General features: G+C 33.1%; 1 protein-coding gene across 1 annotated transcript; it reads right to left on the bottom strand.

Moving 5' to 3' along the window:
- Positions 1-16725: 16725 nt before the first annotated feature.
- LOC149899343 (uncharacterized) lies at positions 16726-18883 on the bottom strand. The gene has a single exon (XM_090114734.1). The coding sequence runs from the start codon at positions 18881-18883 to the stop codon at positions 17549-17551; it is 1335 nt and encodes a 444-aa protein (XP_089970860.1). The 3' UTR covers positions 16726-17548.
- Positions 18884-20536: the final 1653 nt, after the last annotated feature.

The raw sequence follows: 20536 nt of genomic DNA, 5'->3' as shown, positions 1-20536 counted from the left end.
CATTTGTACTGCTACCTACTAGTGAATCCGAAATTTTATCAATAATAAATAATTTAAAAAATGATTCTGCTACTGGCTGGGATGGTATACCTACCCATTTAATCAAAATGAACAAAAATATTTTGGCTAAGCCACTAACTAAAATTTTCAACCTATCCATTGAAACTGGTAGTTTCCCTAACTATTTTAAGAAATCTCTCATAACCCCGGTATTTAAGGGCGGTGACAGGAACAGTGTCGAAAACTATAGACCTATATCAGTTTTACCAGTTTTCAGTAAAATTTTCGAGAAAATTATAAATAAGAGATTAATGAACTTTTTTACTATTAACAAGCTTATAGCTCAAAATCAATTTGGTTTTCAGGCGGATAAATCTACAGAGGGAGCAGTATTGGACTTAACTAATTATATAACCAATAGGCTAGATAAAAGAGAAAAATGTATAGGCATTTTCCTCGACTTAACCAAGGCTTTCGACACTGTTTCTGTTCCCATCCTTTTGTCTAAATTGGAAAGTTTTGGAATACGCGGGGTTGCACTTGATCTTTTTACTGATTATTTAACTGCCAGAACTCAAAGAATTAAAATAAATAATCTTGTGAGCACCGATATGCCTGTATTTTATGGCGTTCCGCAAGGCAGTGTACTCGGACCTAGTCTATTCTTAGCCTACATCAACGATCTGTGTCTTCTAAATTTAAACTGTTGTAAAATAATTACATTCGCGGATGACACGGTCCTGCTTTTTAATGGTACAAGTTGGAGGCATGTTTTTCACAACGCGCAAAGTGGTTTTCAAATCATACTGGACTGGCTTCGTTGTAATAAGCTCACAATAAACCTTAAAAAAACTAAGTGTATTAACTTCAGTTTAAAAAATGATGTTTTGCCGATCGACCTCTCAATCAAAGCTCATACTTGTAATTATAACAACATAAGTTTGTGTTCTTGTCATACAATTGAGATTGCTAATAATATTAAGTACCTAGGGGTTATTCTAGACTCCCGTCTGACGTGGCAATTGCATATCGATAATTTGTGTTCTCGTACTCGTAAACTGATCTGGACCTTTAAAAAACTACGACAGGTAGCTGAACTTAACCTACTTAAAACTGTTTATCTTTCTCTCTGTCAGAGTATACTTAGGTATTGTATTGTAGCTTGGGGTGGCACTCATAAAACTATTCTTCTACCTTTAGAGAGATGCCAGAGGTCAATACTTAAGGTGTCAGCTTTTAAGCCAGTTCGTTTTCCCACAAAGGATATATATAATTTATTCAATGTATTATCTATTAGACAACTCTATATATTAGACACTGTCCTTAAATTCCATAATCTAATAAACATTAATGTAAGTTTCTCTAACATAAACTTAACTCAGCGTTCAACTAGAGATGTAGTAAAACATCAAACTTTCAATACGACCTTTTTCCGTAGGCAATTTCTATATTTGGGACCACACTTATATAATGTAATAAATAAAGAGTTGAAAATATTTAATTTATCACGATATAAAAGTAAAAAAACTATAACTAAATGGCTACTCTCAAAGGATTACTACTACACAGAAAATGTAATTATCTCTAAGACCCGCTGTTAACGTGAGAGTCTATATAAGTTATTCAAACGTAAACACATTCTACTCATGCTCTTCTACCATTATATGAACCCACACTCCTCCAATCATGCACACACGTAAGACATGTCACACACACACACACACACTCACACTCACACACTCATACACTCACAAACACACCCACAGACACAACTTTTACATTATATATACATATATATATATATTTTTTTTTTACTTTATTCTCTGTTTAAATTACGTCACTATATTTCTCAACTGTAACATGGAAGGACATCGGTACCCGTAATACAGACTATAGTCTAGTACGGGACCATCGTTTTTGTATATTTTGTAATTGTGGTTGTGAAATAAAGATATTTTTTTTTTTTTATACATATATAGATAATTACACCCAGACCCAAGAACAAATAATTGAGTTCATCACACAAATATTTGCCCTGACCGGGGATCGAACCCGGGACCGTCGGCTCAGTAGGCAGTTACTTTACCACTGCGCCAACCGCGTCGTCAAAGTATATTAGTTAACATATTAGGTAATTCATAAGTTAACATGTTTAAATACTGAAGAATCGAGTCCAACACGCAGTTAATACAATGATTTATTACGATTTTAAAAATAAAAATTTACTTTTTCTTTGGACTGTGCGAATTAAAATCATATTTGGATACTTTGTCCTTTTATTTTATCCTATTCTATTCAACAAACAAAAATGTTCCATGACATAATAAGCGGCTCTCAATGATAAATGAGTTCAACTTAAACACAATATGCACAAATCTTTGATTTCCGTTGTATTATGTATATCTTGACTGGTTAAGCCGATTTGCGTGCAACTATCTTTGTTTAGCCTTCGCGAACTTAAATTTCTATTGGAATTTGAACTCTATTTTATACGTAGGTTTTCAATAAGGTTAAAAGTAAAATTCATAACTTATCATCGATTCTTGTGTTTTTTGTAAGGTGAATAAAATATATATTTTACATAATACTAGCGGTCCGCCCCGGCTTCGCCCGTTGTACATATGAAAAATAGATGTTGGCCGATTCTCAGACTTACCCGATATGCACAGAAAATTTCATGAGAATCGGTCCACCCGTTTCGGAGGAGTATGCAGACTAACATTGTGACACGAGAATTTTATATATAAGATTATAGGGTTCATTGTTAAAGTCTTCGATCAACCACAATAATCACAAAGATTTTTTAAATTAACTGCAATGTAAAAATACACGAAATTTTAATCATTCAACTTTGAATGCAAAGCAACTAAAATATCTTTGTTTATATTTGCAAGAAAGACTTTGATTTTCAAATTAGTAGGTAAATTAAAAAGTGCCTATTCAAAAGCAGGAAAATGTTAGGTTCTGTAAATATTTACCAAGTTCAAAGACCTTTCTATACTTTATAAATTCGATACTTTAAGCAAGTTAACACTTTGGCAGATTTGTCAAAACGTCAAACAATATTAAACTGTTATGTCAAAGAGTAATAAATAAAAATAATACAGACGAGCCATCGACTCATATTATTATTCTCAGTGTATTATAATTTTACAGTTATAGTTTTAAAGTTATATGTAACTTTGAATACAAGAATTTTGTTAAAAATGAAATTGTTAAAAAGTGTTTAAGTCACTCGCAGAGAATAATAAGATGCACATGAATGAATGCAATAGCGGTTCCAAATCCTGTATATACTTAAATAGGACGTCAGAAAACACTCTTTCTTTGGTTTATTTTTTTAGCTTAAGAAAATAAGATTTAATACGCGTATTCAGTCGCCTATCATCTATGTGCTATGTAGTCCATCTATGTGCGAAATTTCAGCAAATCCGGTCAATATTTTGTAAAACATTACATAATATGTAAAAACCTTAGCGTTTTTCATTTGTGTTAGAGCGGAAAACTGAAGTGGTGGTTCGCCTGATGGTAAGCGACCCCCATTAGCCCTTTTACAGAGGCAGGATCTCTGCAAATTCGTCACCCACTTTTAAGAATTGATGCAGAAAGAATAAATTGAAGACGGTATACAGAAATGGACCGGGAGAGATGAAGAAAATGAAAGAGGTGTCTGGCTTTAAAACATCTAAATAACAATACTAGGATGAAAAACAATGATTACCTGATTATCACTATTGTTATTAGAAGTAAATAAATGGCACATCTGCATCATAATCTTTGGTACATTTTATCGAAATATCGGCTCATCATTAATTTGAACAGAATTCGCGACAAGTCCCCCAAAATCGTTACGAGGTCAATTAATTTTGCATTGTTTGATCGAGTTTTTGACAGATTATATCGAGTTAGCAGATTCATTAACACAATATTAATGGAGCTATTTACAGGGAAAATGTTTTGGTAGCGTCAGCATTTTGTTTATTTTTTAGCTGATGGAATTGTGTGGTTTTTGATGTGTTTAATGATTTTACGTCATCTATGTATGGTATATAGGGGAAATAGGGTAGGTAATTAATATTATTATTTATTATTTAATTCAGTCTCTAGCGAACATTGAAGCTCCTAGTCTATAAACTGCATCAAATTTTGTGCAGCACAGAGATAAGATAAAAAAAATGTAGAGTTCATGTAAATTAATATTATAATTTAATACGTTCTTTTTCTATGATAATTCAAAAGAGTTTTGATGAAAAGGGTCCAATATTACAATCAAGCTAAAGATTAAGTTAAAATTTATCATGTAACGGTATATCATAAACAGAGATGAAGGATTTTATATTATTTTTTTAACCTTTATTCCAAACGAAGTTATAAAAAACCCCCAATAATAAATACTGATGAAATTGCGGACAAAGTCAAGTAGCGGGGAATAAAGAAAATAGTATAATTGAACAATGTTACCGTTATTTGAGCGACAGTAATACTTTTACGATTTTCAGACATCACTCAACGGCAGCCAATCTAACTTTGTCGAGACGAATGTTTATAGCATTCTGATGTTGCTGGTAAAGTGCGAATGTCGGGCAGATCTGGAATGTCTGTTAAAATAATATTGCTATTGAATGTAACTATGGATTTCACCTGAAAAATAGAAAAGCCAGTACCTAGACTATATCAAGAAATTACTTCAATAATGCTTTCTAGATACATTTTTACAATAATTGCCTACATTATTTCTCTCGCTACAATGATGATATGAGTTTACTGGCGAATGTCGTAACTACTAACTAATATTTTTTCATTGTTTTATTCTGTCTATTATGAAAAAAAGAACAAGTTAGTATTTAAAATAAAAAGTTCATTAGGTATTTATAAAATGTTATATAGAAAAAAGCTTCTACATTTCATAACAACTGTACATTTTCACAATCTATAAAATAGGCACTTCTATTAAATCCTTATTATCCACTTTACATGTAACACAGTGCAACATTGTGAACCCTGTTTTTAAATTATAATAAAATATCATTTTAACTTAATTTGAACACATTACAATATTTTAAAACTTATGCTTCATTCTTCTAATATTTATTAAAATATTATTTCAAGTTTTGTGTAGAAAAATCTGTAAGGTAAATGGCATTAATACAATCTTTCTTTTTATTATAAGTACGCTTAAACCAATATAATAAGCAAAGTAACTCGAATTTCGAAAAAGAAAGGCCTATTCTTACGCTTACTAGAAACCGAAATTGTTCTAAATTCGGCAAAGCCTTTCCAGAGATTAACCCAAACAAACAGAAAAACTAGCGTCGCATATATGTATTACTATAAACTCTTGAGAAAAATAACTAAATATATTTAATTGGATTACATAGAGCCTTTTCTAATGACAGACCTTCACTACAGTGTTATTTTAACTATGTACCTAAGTATATTACTAACGTTAAACACAGTTATTTTTTAAACTAACACTTCAATTTTATTCACAAGTAAATTAAATTTAATTAATTACATAATACATTTGATTATAATACATGGCATTGATAAAATCTCTTTTAAAATGAAGCCATACAAAGTTTCAATTCGCGCCAATTCTCGAAATTTCCAGAAAAACAACTCAATACTTATAATCAAATTCGCTTTTTGCCGCCATTATTTATACAATGTTTTTGTCGAAGTTCAGAAACAATCATAACTTGCTCCCTACAATCAAACTTTTTAAATACCTTAACCTGGTTATATTTGTTTGTAATATCATGTTTTATAGACTGTATTATCTTTAGAGAGCATTGGTTATATTTATTATTTGTAAAGGTAAAACCTAGATGGTTTGATGCTAGTACAAAAAAATAATTTTCAAAAATCCTAACTACTAATATTATAAATGCAAAAGTTTGTACGTGGATGTATGTTTGTTACTCTTTCACACAAAAACCACTGAACAGATTTTGATAATACTTCTAGTAGTGATGTAGCAGAATATGAGAATAACAGAAGCTATAGTAATTCTAGTTTTTGCACGCGGGTTCGTCCGCACGAACCGTCGCGCGTCGTTCGTTGTCCGTGCGGCACAGCTAGTAAAAACATAAACATAATTTTTTAACGTTTTGAAAAGACTCTAGATCTATATTAGATGTTTTTGTTTGTTAATTTCATTCAAAAAATCAATATGTTCTCATGCACTTACACAAAAAAGGACGATATTGAAACACAATTGTAATTATCGTAAAACTCGCAAACCAAGAAACAGAAAATAAAAATAAAAAACAAATAAATAACTTCCGTAAATCAGCAAAAACTCCATATTTAGTATGATCGTGGTTTATTTGTTATTGACGCGATAATCGGCCATAAATGTTCGTCCGCCATTTTGTTGAATTTAAGAGATAAACAAATTACTGTTGTAATCGGAATTGCATTCTGGTAATAATCGTCAGTTTTTAAGTTAAATGGACTTTTTTTGGGTGTGGTACAAGTTTTGAGTGATGAGCGTATTTAATAAATTATTTAACAAGTAAAATAACGTATTTATGGTTTTAATACAATGGTAACGAGGTAAAGAAAATATTTAGAAAGAAAGAATAGAGAATACAATTCTTGAAACGATTGAATAAAAGGATGCAATAACTACCTTTTTGAAAAAGAGAAAATAATAGCTTCTAAAATATTTTTAAATTCTACTAATACTATAAATGCGAAAGTTTGTGAGGATCAGGAACTATGCGTGTTTTTAATTGAAAAACGCGGGCGAAGCCGCGGGCGGAAATGTAGTTAATTATAATATTGATTACGTGTTTCTAATCTCATTGTAGTTAGGTATGATAAAAGCAGTTTATTCATATTGCAATACAATTTTTTAAATCGATTTAAACCTAGCCTTCATTCACAACATTTTTAGACGTCTATGAGTAAAATAATTGAGAATATGTATAAGTTTATCACATTTAACACACGTAAAAATAATGTCCACTTTGAATTATAATAATGGTTTGTTTAATGTATGTCTTCTTCAATCTCAAGTCTGGGTGTCCCCGTTTTTTGATCGCCGATTCAGGATACGATTACCCGCTGAGATGCCGAAAATGTAAATGCATATTTTTAACTATAAAAAAAATCAAGTAAATAATTACATATTATTATGTACCTACCTACATTTTTTTATAGAGCTTGTATATGCAAAGTTATGTAAGAGTTTGCACAACCTACGTACATGGTTAGATATTTTTTCAGAATACTATACCACAGAATACATAAATAGTACAGCTAAACGCTACAGAACGGACACTCTCCGCCTCCCGCCAAAATTAAACACTTACCTCACCCCGCACGATCACGCAATAGATGGCCCGCATTTTTCTGAAAGGACGATACTCAACGAAGATTGACAACATTAATCAAATTGACTTAAAGTAGTTTTATTATTTTGGATTTGTAATTATCGTTTTTCGTAGAAAATGGTTAGATACTGTGCTGTTTACGGATATGTATTTCATCAGAAAAACGCGAATTTCTTTACGCTAGTCACAAATGTGCCAACCATAAAGCGTTAACACACACATTTGCAGTTTCTACAGTGTGACTGTCAAAACGATAATTTTTTAAATCTAATAATCTAAATCTAATAAAAATAATCTAATAATCGTTTAATTTTTTAAATTAAACGATATTTTTTTTTGAATATGCATGTAAATAAGCGTTACTTACCTACAAGACAAAACACTGCAATTGCGTCACATAATATTATCTACTATTTTCCTAGACCAATTGTTACAATAGAAGAACAGTTATCTTTATCCAAAGCGGACAATAAACGTTTAAAAACTGTATGAGATTGATAGGTATGTTTTATTGAGCTTGAAGTTTATTATTGAATAAACAAAATTAAGAATAGATGAAAAAATATTCAATAACATAAACAGGAAAATATTAAATAACCTTTAATTAATTTATAACAGCAAAAGCTTTAAATTTGAAAAAAAAAGCATAACTGACAAATAAACACCAATGATGGCGGCAAATTGACACGTTTGAAGATGGAATTCGAATTCGATTGACGCGCCAATATGGCAAGCTTGAGCGCGTTCGTTTGAAAATCGAATGTTATAATCTGTGGTTATAATCGAAAAATATTATTGACAAACTTAAATTTTCTGTTCTATTGATTTGTGGGCATCTTATTCGTTTGTAATAGAGTTGATTATTGTTTGAATTTGGAATTTCGTTTTGAAAAACGCTGGTATATTTTTATGTTTAAAGTGACGCGATTGCGTGCATCTTATTACTTTGTAATAGAGTTGATAATTGTGTGATTTTGTAAGTTTATTTTGAAATAACGTTGTATTTTACATGTTTGAAGTGACGCGATTAAGATCCAGTAGCGATGTGCAGTCAATTAGAAAATCGAATGGTAACAAAAAATCGATATCGATAAGACAGATCAGTTAAAATGAGAACAAAAATGTAATTAGTTTTCAATCAAGGTGTTTTTATGATACTTCAAAAGGTCATAAATACGTATAAGTATTATTTTATTGTAACATCAAAAATGTCCATCAATACGAATGAAATTCGCAATGTAAAGGTAAGAGCAAACAAGAATGTGATATTTGCTTTGATTAGAGACAACTAATATTTTTAGATAAACAATGATTTACCTAATGATAGTTCAGATGTTTTTGCAAATCAAAAACTATTTAATCGTTTCAGTTTGGTGGAAATGGTGGAGCTTTAAAAAGTCTGGAATTGAATCCATATTATTGAAATATGTGATATGAATTTGCGAAAACAATGATTAAGTATATTGAATATTATTTAATCAAAAGTCAAGACGTAGCAAAATAATAAGGTGAGAGGAGACTTGGCAGCATCTATTAAATAGGTATGCATAATGTTATAAACCACAATAAATCAATACTTGACTTTTCTCAAAACTATTAATGAAAAAGAAATAAACATTCGTAAATTTCGTATTTTTTAAGGTTTATGTTATTATACTTGCCTACTTCAATTCAAATATGCTTCATATATTTAATTAAATTTAAGTTGATAAAATATAACCTAACGATAATCCGTAATTAAAATCCTAAGAAAGAATAAACTAGTCAATATAAAATTTAACTTAGAAAGCCTTAGATATCTGGGGGCACGGCAGTGCCCCCGCCAAGTCGAGCAAAAAAAAAGCGGCACGGCCGTACCATCCTTTTCTCGAAGCAATTCGGGCCTTTTTCGACCCCCTATTATTCGGTTGTGGATAAAGCAAGAAACCTGAGTCTTCAGTAACTAATCCGGCATTGTATAAACACGGAATATTTAAAATTTCAGTCAATTTGAACCAGTAGTTTAAGAATGACAACTTGTTAAAGTTTCTAAATTTTGTCACTCACTGACTCACCGATCATCAAAAGTCCAAGGCACTTCTAGCAGACTTAGAAGCTTCATATTTGGAATACATATAGAGTTTAGTGTCTTAATCATGGGAAAACTTAAATATTTTGTAATTTCGGTCCAGTTTTCCAAATACACCAACTGCATCAATAACTTTGTAATCCCATATAAATATATGGGATTACAAAGTTATTTATGCAGTTGGTGGTTGGTGGTGGTTATAAATTTAATAGGTGTAGATAGGTACCTACCATATGAGGCAAGGGAGGGGGTATAGGGTGGGTAAGGGTGTGTTTAGCCCATGAAACTGAACAACATTATTACTTGTAAAATGGTCGACGTAATGCAAAACACATGATTGGACATGTCTTGAAGTACGAAAATCTAATAAAACAATATATTATAATTTAAATCTGTTATATATAAATTGTTGGCGCGACTAGCCTCCTTACAGACAGACTGGCCTCTATTTTACTCTATGACTGACAAGCAAAATATACGCCAAAATGACGGAACAATGAAATGTGAATGCCTTCGAGCGAGCGGCAGCCGCACGCATAGGGCGTATTCAGAAAGAAAGCTTGAAACTTATAAGCGCTTATCGGCGCTTGTCATGTTCATATATTTTCCTGTCAGTGCTGTCAACCCGCGCAGGAAAATATATGAACATGACAAGCGCCGATAAGCGCTTATAAGTTTCAAGCTTTCTCTCTGAATACTCCCATACGTGCGAGCGCCCTCATGCTGACACATCTCATTAATGTCGACTTTGGAAGTATTAAAGATTAAAGCGCAGGAATCATCAATTTGTGAATACAACAGATTAAGAAGTATTTACCGTCCAGACTTGTCAAAAATTGAGACATCAAAGCCTCCGAGAAAAGCCCATAGAGACAGGGAGTGGGCTTTGAGAAAAACTGTGGCTGAAGCTCAAGAAGTAGTACCGGAAAAGAAAAAGAGGAAGACTACATATAAAAATAAGAAAATATCATAAGACGTCTTTAACAAAATTCGTTAGAATTAGATGGTATCAAAAAGAAAGGCTCTACAAAAAGAAGTGAGATCCCATCAAAAACATCCTGTAAAAAACCCAAGTCTCGCAGCTCAGTCTTTCTACCGTCAAAAGTTGTGAGATCCATGTAATACCAAGTCGGTTAATCTATTTAGTGTCTACTTGAAGGACCTTCTGTCTTAAGTTATTACATAAGTTATTATCATGCCAATATTAAAAATATTTAACGTTTTAAACAAATAGATCGACTTGGACATCGCATGAAAACAAAATGAATATTACAATATTATATTAGATTCTTTAGTCTCTCGCGCCTCACGCGATTGAAACTCTCGTTCCTGTTGGTCGCTGGCCCGTCGTGCTGTGTAGTGTGATACATACTAATAATCAAATCAAGCGATGTCCAAGTCGATCTATTTGTTTAAAACGTTAAATATTTTTAATATTGGCATGATAATAACTTATGTAATAACTTAAGACAGAAGGTCCTTCAAGTAGACACTAAATAGATTAACCGACTTGGTATTACATGGATCTCACAACTTTTGACGGTAGAAAGACTGAGCTGCGAGACTTGGGTTTTTTACAGGATGTTTTTGATGGGATAAGTTAGTTTACTTTACTATACAATTTAACGTCTAACTCCTGAAACTGAAGTCCGAAATTCAATACAAAACTACCACATACAAGTCTACGTAAACCTTAACAGTGAATGAACTCAGATGGTACTGATACCACATTTTAGAGTCACGTACCACGGGTACAACCTGCGGTATAAACATGTTAAATTGTTAAAGATTATTTATTTTATGATGACATAAGGAAAAACATTTGATAGTGTATCTGGTGATGGTAGAAATGAATATGACGTGTATTTAATATTGAAATATACTTTTTTGCGTAGGGCTTCTAGCTTTTTGATGTTTTCTAGTCCTTAATATTATATTCTATTATGTCTAGTAATTTATTAAATTCAAATTTTAACGCATAATGTAAACGGACCAATTTCGATAATTCTTTTTTATAAAACCTATATGGTTCTTATGGAGAGAAAACGCAAACATGTAAGCCGGGCCAGGCCGCTAGATACTTTTTTAAAATATATAAGTACGTCATGAGCTTAGATTACAAAATAAAATGCAGATGGAGCATGACAATCATCCATCGCCCTTGTCAAAGAAAATACGAAATCAAAAACGAATACGGACCTCCGCCAGTGCTATAGCGATTCTAGTGTCATGCAATACGTCAAAAGTCGTTTGCTATTTTAGTAAAAAAATGCTGTCTTGTGATATTAAAACGCTGTAAAATTTGTTCCCGAAAACAAACAAAAAGATAAAACATCGTTGTACAGGTTTTCTGTAGATTATTTGGCTTATATAATTTTGTATACAAATAATAATTTTACATATACGAAGGAATACAAAACTTCAACGTATGCTGCCAGTATTATGAAAATGAATTTGCCATTTTTATGGGTAAAACGGTAAAATGGTTAAAATATCTTCGGTGATTTTCGATCTTGAATGTGATTAAGTATTTGTATAGTGCAATAAAGGTTCATGATCATTATTAGATAATTTTAATAAGCTTAATACTTTTTTTTTGTTGTTTGTTTATATAGCTTAAAAAGTCAGTCGTTTTCGCCCGCGATTTAATTCATTTGAACTCCGTGATGGATATGACAAAATTATTATTATTCAGGAATTATATTTATTTATTATCCAGTAAAGCAGCTGACAATGTGGTCTGTGGATGTCGTAAGGTGTCACTGAAAATCAGTGTTAAGGTATCCTGATTGGCTTAATCCTTTTTTAGCGCAAGCAACCATACATAAATTTATGTTTTCTATTACCTATTATTCATAATTTACAATGCTATTGTTGTGTGTTTGTGTGTATTGGAATAAATGGTTTCTTCCTTCTTTCTAAAAATAAAATGTCCCGTGTTCTCAACTAAAAACTACCGCTATCCGCATTCATATATTTTGAAAATATAAAATAATACAGGTAATCATTGTAATTTTGAACATTTTTTATGTAATTTATTTAATTAAAAATTTATCATTTATGTGACAAATGAATTTTTACAATATTATAAAAAAAATTCTTATACAAGAATTTATATTAAAATTAAAACCTGACAGCTAATTTATGTAGCCAAACTACCATAATAATTCAGATGATTGCAATGTCACCTCATAAATCAAAATCGGTTCAGCGGTTTATAAATTATACTGCAGGGCGTGCCAAAGAAATATTATACATAGATACACTCGAAAAAACATAACCCTCTTTCTTCCGTAGTCGGGGAAAATTTTGGGAAAATTTTCAATATCTGGTAACATAACACCCACACAGAAGCACCGTGTACGTACAGTGCAACGGCGAAATGACAGCACACATAGCTTTATGGAAATGACGATATAATAATCGGTTTAGTTCGGCAACGCTCCATCTGTCTTGAGTATAGAGTTCATAAACTTACGTTTCTTAGCAAATAATTCAAAAATAAATTCACACAACAACAATATCCACTTTAAACGTCATCGTATTAACACTCCATAATTTTTTCATATGTATGTCCAGCGAACCCCCAAAACGGCTCCACATTTCTAGATACAATTAATAGAATCATAAGCTAACAATACGCGTCAAGTCGTGATTCGCAACAAAGGGCCAAGGGAATGATTGAGAAGCTGCATTGACCACCACAGATGGTCGTGGACCTAGGTTTTATGGAAGCCCTAAGGTTTTTATATTAAAATAAAGGACAATCTTGTAAGTACATACATTATTTGATGCAATACCTAATATCTATAGATAATATATAAGTTTGTTATAAAATATTTAGAAACAACAAATATTTAGTTGGCAGTAAAACACATTGAGATAAAACAACGTTAAGATTTATTTATTAAATAGTGCTTTCAATATTATGTTGACACACATGTCACATATCTTACAAAACAAACGTAAAATTAGTTCAAAATAAAAAAAAATCATCGCTGTACAGATATCAAAATTTTATTTCAATTATCAATCCGAACCTAGCTGGCACATAGAACAAAAAAAAAATACTCAAGAACATTCCATATTCGAAAATCAATAAAAAATTGCCGCCAAAATGCTTCCAGAACCTTCTAGAAATCTATAGAACATAGACATTAATATGAGCGCACGTGGGCGACTCTCAGAACACGGGGAGAGCCGCGCTAAATAATAACATGTCACAGATACATCTCGACCTATAAATTGATTTAATTCTATGTCCTTTGTTAGTTTTAACTTTAAGTTGCTTAGAAAAAAGTAAGTATTTTAAAATGGTAGGTAAGGGTAGAAAAAAAATACATTTTAAATTCCAAAATAATAGTACCTCCTTACAATAATTTAGATCGAAAAATGTTTTGCGAGTCAGTGAAAATATATCTCATCCTTACGGCCGAAGTTACATCTAAGTAAAGTTATTGCAATGTAAAATTGTTTCTGTACCTATATTTATATTTACAGCTGACCTGCTGACCAGATGTGGATGAATTTTTATATAGAACTAGTGATCCGCCCCGGCTTCGCCCGTGGTACCTACATGTTTAAACTATCCTATCTCTCAAGTTGTATCGAACTGCACATGGTGTGCGAATTTTATTATAATCGGTTAAGTGGTTTAGGAGTCCATTGAGGACAAACATTGTGACACGAGATTTATATATATATATATATATATGTATTAAGATAGATCGAAGAAAAGCAAGTACGAAAGAGCTTATTTTTATCGCTGCAATGAAAAATTGGTGAAAAGAATAGGAAGAATCATCACTTAAAAGAAAATTGATAATGTTATAATTTATAAACATGAACGTTAGTTTGAAGATAATATATAATTTATTTTCACAATCTAAATAAAATATATCTGGAAACAAAACGAATATCCTAACAATTAATATCATTGAAAATCCTTTACTTCCCGGTAACATTAAACAGTCCCTAATAAAAACATAAATATAAATACGATCCGAAAACAAACAAAAAACATTGTAATCTATTAACACCAGTGGCCTGGGTCCAAACGACCGCGTATAGATTTTTAATTTATATCCATTTTACGAACTGTTAATTTACGACCTGAAAAATGCCATACGAAAACCACCCTTATTGTACTAAATAATAATTTAATAATTCATTTATTTATTGAACATCCTTGGTCCACTTGTTAGTAACAATATTCTTATCCTAGGTTAGTAACAATACAAATTTTATTCTAGTTAATATGTCAGTACTTATTATGAATTATATTAATTTTTATTAGATAAAATATATATTTTTTTTTTTCATTAACATCAAGAACATAAAAAAATTAAAAACATAATACTACTCATGATATATTAGAATTTCACGGAAATGTTCTAATATTGGCGAATCCACCTTGTCGCACAACACTTTCAGAATGCTGTTGCTGCTGCCACGAAGTCTTTTTAGCAAAGATGCAGTCTTTTTTCTAAGGAGCGCGGAAAAGCTGTCAGTTTGCGCTTGAGCGAACATATTCGAAGCTGAGCAATATCGCGGCAGACGCAACAGCATTCTAAATCCATTATTATATTGCACTCTAATAGCCCTAAGAGCTTTATCTGTATAGTTGCACCACAGACTGCCCGTGTAGAGAGTTTGGCAATACGCCTTAAATAAAGATATTTTAGCCTCCTCACTACAGCGAGCAAATCTGTGAGCAAGCATATTACAGCGCGCCGCCAGCGCTCTACGTTCTCGCTCAATGTCTAACTGATCTTGTTGGTCCTCAGTAACATAGTGCCCAAGATATTTAAATTGCGACACCCTCTTTAGTATTTTCCCATTTAGGGTAATTACGGGTTCATATTTGACGCATTTACGAGGAGCTTTAAATATAAGGTATTCACATTTAGCCACATTGTATATGAGTCCATGCCTAGCCGCATATTTCTCGCAACAAAGTAGCAGCTCCCGTATAGAACCAGCAGAAGGACCCAGCAACACCATATCGTCGGCGTAGCTGATATTATTTACACTAACACCATCTACCCAACAACCCACTGGTTTACTGCTTAGCTCCGCAATCAGCTCATTCATATACAAATTGAAGAGCTTTGGGGAGGTCAGTCCACCCTGTCTAACACCACACTGCAGCTTATACGGCTCAGATAGCTTGTTCCCCCATTTGACGTTGTTCACTTGGCTCTCATACCAGTACTGCATAGTAAGAAGAAGCTCACGTTGCACGCCCGCTCTCTCCATCTTCTCCCATAAGAGGTCATAAGAAACTAAATCAAAAGCTTTAGAAAGATCGAGAAAGCAAGCGTACACCGGAGTATTTTTTGACGTATAATATTTTACGGTCTGCTTTAGGCTTAAAATAGCTGTTTCTGTAGACAGCCCTGTCTGAAAACCAAATTGTGCGTCATGAAATTTTAGTGTTTTGCTGAGCTCCTCATTAAGCAAACTATCCAAGATTTTCGCTATAATGGTAGCGAGCGAGATAGGTCTATAGTTGGTGTGGTCGGAGATATCACCCGTTTTATTTTTAATAATAGGAACCACTATAGTTTTCGTCATATCTCTAGGTAAGTACGCATGGCTCACACAAAGAGAGTAAAACATGGACAAAACTCTAGGTAAATGCACTCCAGCATATCTCAGATGTTCGACGCTGAGACAATCGTGACCTGGCGATTTGCCCCCTGCCATCCTTTTTATAGCTTCTGTAACCTGTTTAGAGGTGAAATGCAATAAGTCCGTATCACTTCCGGTCTTAGGTTCGAACCTCTGAGACGCCGGGCCCAACGGAGATGAAACACTAAAGTGGCTTCTAAACATATCGGCTATTTCTTTTTCATCGTTACAGCCCGCAACGCACACTGGTAAGCTCGGTCGTATATTCAGTTTGTTCGAATCTTTCCAAAATTTTGAGAAATTCTTGGCTGCTCTATGAGAGGCTATCATGTCCATCTTTATTGTGTCCTGATGCTTCTGACACCATCTCAGACGACTCCTGAATATCTTTTGGCTGAGACACATATCCTCATAAATCCTACCTGCTTTCGGCTTATTATGCGACAGCCAAGTATAATACTTCAACCGAGCATCACAGTGCGCGCTACGAACGTGCTTATTCCAACCAACTATATGACCCTTAGAGCTTTTATTAGCCATATGAGTAGCAGCTGCAGCATGGGAAAGAACTTTAACAATTTTGATATACATATCGTCGAGTATACATTTATGAGCAGAATTTGTACACATTCTTCCACTACAAGATACAAGTGATTTTGGAAACGAAATGTTTCTAAGCTGACTATGACATATCTCATGATATTCATCTATTTGCCTAGTACATCTATTACCCCATTGGGTAGTATTGTGACCGACATATACATCCGGTACTATTTTTGGGACAACTAAATTAAGATCGCACCTGACAATGAGAGGTAAATGATCAGACCAGAAGACATCACGAGTTACGTTAACATCAAGTACTGTTTTCCAAGCCGATTGTGATACAATACAATGGTCCAACCATCTCAAACTGCCATTAATATCACTTTTATAGGTGAAAATGTTTGAATTTAAACCCAGTTTTTGTACATCAGCACAAACCCAGGATTCATCCGAACAAAAATCAACAAGTTCGTTCCAGAAGGGTTGATTAGGATGAGAATTAAAATCACCTAACATATAAATGTTTTCAACGTTATTACTTTCAATTATAGCTTTAATCTCACTCAAACAATTCGTAAATTCAAACAAATTCTCCATTGCATCTGTTGGCATGTAAATACTAAACACAATGATATCAGAATTATCATACAAACTGGCTTTTATGGCACTTATTCTTGAGCTTGAACAATCAATGGTCTTTACTGATTTAAAAATACCTTTTCTCCATAATATGGCAACTCCACCATACGGTCTCCCCCTCAATAACCCCTGAGATAAATCTACGGCTGACTTTCCAGTGTACTCAAAATGTTTACTTATGGTTCCGAGAAAAGGAAGATCGTACGGGAGAAGCCATGTTTCCTGGAGCGCTAAAATATCTGAAGATGAACATAATTCTCTGACATTATCTATTGATCTTTTAACAGATTTACAATTAAAACTGACAAATGTACATACTTGATTATCCATAACTTATTTTTTTATTACTATCTTCAAATCCGTGTCTACTTAAATTTTTAATCAATACAAATCGTCTAAAAGAAATGCCTTCCGGCCAGATGTCACTATTCATAAATATATCTAATTTATGTCTATCCACATATAGTTTAAAAGAGTTATAATTTCTCTCACGCTTACCGTTAATTTTTTCCAATAACACTGACTCATTTGTTTTATTAAATATATAGTCCTTAATGTCTTTCTCACTTGTATTCTTACATACGTTAGATATATAAAGGGGCACTTTATTTGAGGCGGCTTTAAACTTCAAATCACAATTAGCACGACCCGTTTTACTTTTAAACCTATCCTTTAAGATTGGCTTCTTTTTCTTTTGCACAACTGTCCACTCACTATTAGAATTATGGCTATTATTATTCACATTTTGTGTGCACACCGGTCGCGCGCGTACCACTTCAGCTATAGACCGACTACGTAAGTCCACTTTATTTTTATTTATAAACTCGTCATTTGCACCTATTGTCCGGTTAACGCTCGATGCGCCCGCGTTGCGTTCGGCGGGAAAGATATTGCACGAAACCGCGGTGGCCTCCACGTGCGATTGCTGCGGCGTCGTCTCTTTCTCGCATACCTGCAAGTTGGACGCAATGCAACCCTCCCTTTCTTGCAAAGCAGAAACCGCGGTTTGGGCCTCAACAGCGGCCGTTGACTCGTACGTGTGACCTTGGGCTGTGTTCGTTGCTGTATCTAGGGGCGATAACGACCGGCCGCGGCAGTTAAATGAATTGTCATTATCAAAATGTAGCCCCATAGGTCCGCTATCGCAATTTAAGCTATTTCTCGCAAAAGCTCCCCGTTTTCTATTTATGTAATCTATAGACTTATCATGCTGTGTATTTAAAATGTTTTTCAGTTGATTCTGTGTAATATAACCATTTTTTATTTCGGATACCTCACTTTGCAGCTGATTAACATCTCTTAGCAACCGTGTCACGTCAATATGGTCAAAGGTCACAGGCGGCAATCTGTGCAGGTCCCTGGCCACAAAAATAGGAAGACGTTCTGGATCCGTAGCGTCAGTATTTTTTAATAGCGCTATTATATCTTCCATGTCTCTTACCGATCTATCTTGTTTTTTGCGAATTTTAATTTTCTGTGATTGCACCGCCTCAAACAGCAGTTTTTTTGCTTCCAAAATTTCACCTGACGTAAATGCTGTTAGGCAAATCCTTGATAGGCCATCCTCGTCCATAATTTTCATTTTGTTATGAACAAATGCAAGTACTTCATTAATTACTATATTGCACACGGCACACTTCAAAACGTTAGAGGTCATTGTCCTCTCACTTCACTTGTGTCAACGACCTTGCGCTAGCGCGATCAGCTGACGACTGAAAATCTAAAAATCTATATCTAAAAATAGGCACTTGTAAATAATTCCTTATGAGTCGATTTACCAAGTCAGATTTTAATTTGCTGTCCGTATAGTACGAGTGATTGATTTTAAACCGTATTCCCTTGTGATAAGGTGTATTATGGATATTTGAAATTTATCGATATTATGCATTTCTCAGGTATTTCTTACACGCGGAGGGTCTGCAATAAATAAATATCCACACGGTTTGACAAATGAATGAACAAGACAGTTAAAGACGCGTTTGTGCCCAGGGGTCTGTTAGACCCGTGTAGTGTTTTGCTGTCGCTTTTAATTCCTTTCATTTGTGGGTGTGATTAGTAATTGGACGCTTTAGAGATTTGAAACTATAATAATAGGTAATCTATAAATAATCGATTAAAGTTAAGACAAAAGATACAGACATATAGGTCTTTAAAAATCTTGATGGATAGATATGTTTTAGTTTTTAAATATTAAATATCAATTTAAATTTTATCAATCACTTTTGGAGTTTAACCGGAAAATAAACATACTTTTTCCTTGCTTCATGACTTATGAATTATAATATTATGCTACCACAGACTAATAATAATATACTACGTATACAAATGCTACTCATAAAACGCTTTTCTTGCGTGTATAAACGCACAAATAAATTTTATTTCGACAAATCAATCACACTCAAAATTTAAGTCATCTTTCAACGCCATATTTTAACACTCACTCCTTTTAACAATTCTCCTTCTAATATCAAATATTATGACTAACAAAATATTGTCTCCAAGCCAATGACCCACCTGTGCACACCACGTTGAGACAATACAAGAATCACCACATTAAGATGGCCCCGATAGCCAGCTTGGTGTATTTTATGAAAATTTATGTCTTATTCCAACTTCTTGGAATTTATTAATCGGCTAATATGAATTCCTTGAACGTTTACCGAAACGAAACTGATATTTTTGTATGGTGATTTGTGTGTTTGATAGCGGTTTTTATTTGAGTACGTCAACGGTGAGGCTGGGTGATTTGTGGTGTATCTAGTTTATGGCCTTTTTAGTCGATTAATGGACAATTTGTTGTGTATTGATGTATGTTTCCTTTGTGTAAACAAAAGTGTTATTTTATTGCTAAATGTATGAGTTTCTAGTTTTAACAAATTACAAATAAGGTTTATTAGGTGTTTAAATTAAGGGGCCCTGCTCCGAAATGTATGTTTCTAAATCATGGTTTTTGGATAGAAATCATCATATTTAAAATCCTAAAAAAATATATAGCACAGATAAACGTTTGATCTAGTGACTTTTTTGGATAAAAACACAATATTAAACATTTGACTCGATCAAAAAAAAATCAGAAGTAACATCGATTTTAAAAGCATAATCAGTTTTATGAGAATTAGGGGAACGCTATGTTTATGAAAATTTGACATTTCATTTATGATCAGGTTTTACAGGGAAATTTTTGGATAGATTTTTAATTTAGCCCTTATTTTTTTCTATATAAAATATAATACGTAAAATGCGACTCGCGCGCACCACGTCAGTGCCGCCAGAGTCCAGCCGGACGTCATCGAAGGAGGACCTGTGCTAG

The sequence above is a fragment of the Colias eurytheme genome, chromosome 21 (assembly GCF_061535395.1).
Source record: "Colias eurytheme isolate Ceu_HAF_F1 chromosome 21, ilColEury1 Martin Lab GWU primary, whole genome shotgun sequence".
In the NCBI taxonomy this organism is placed as follows: domain Eukaryota; kingdom Metazoa; phylum Arthropoda; class Insecta; order Lepidoptera; family Pieridae; genus Colias; species Colias eurytheme.
The sequence above is the reverse complement of the archived record's forward strand: the minus strand, read 5'-3'. Positions and strand labels throughout refer to the sequence as shown.

Coding starts and splice junctions, on each gene's coding strand:
- LOC149899343 (XM_090114734.1), bottom strand. CDS start 18,883: ATGACCTCTAACGTTTTGAAGTGTGCCGTGTGCAATATAGTAATTAAT.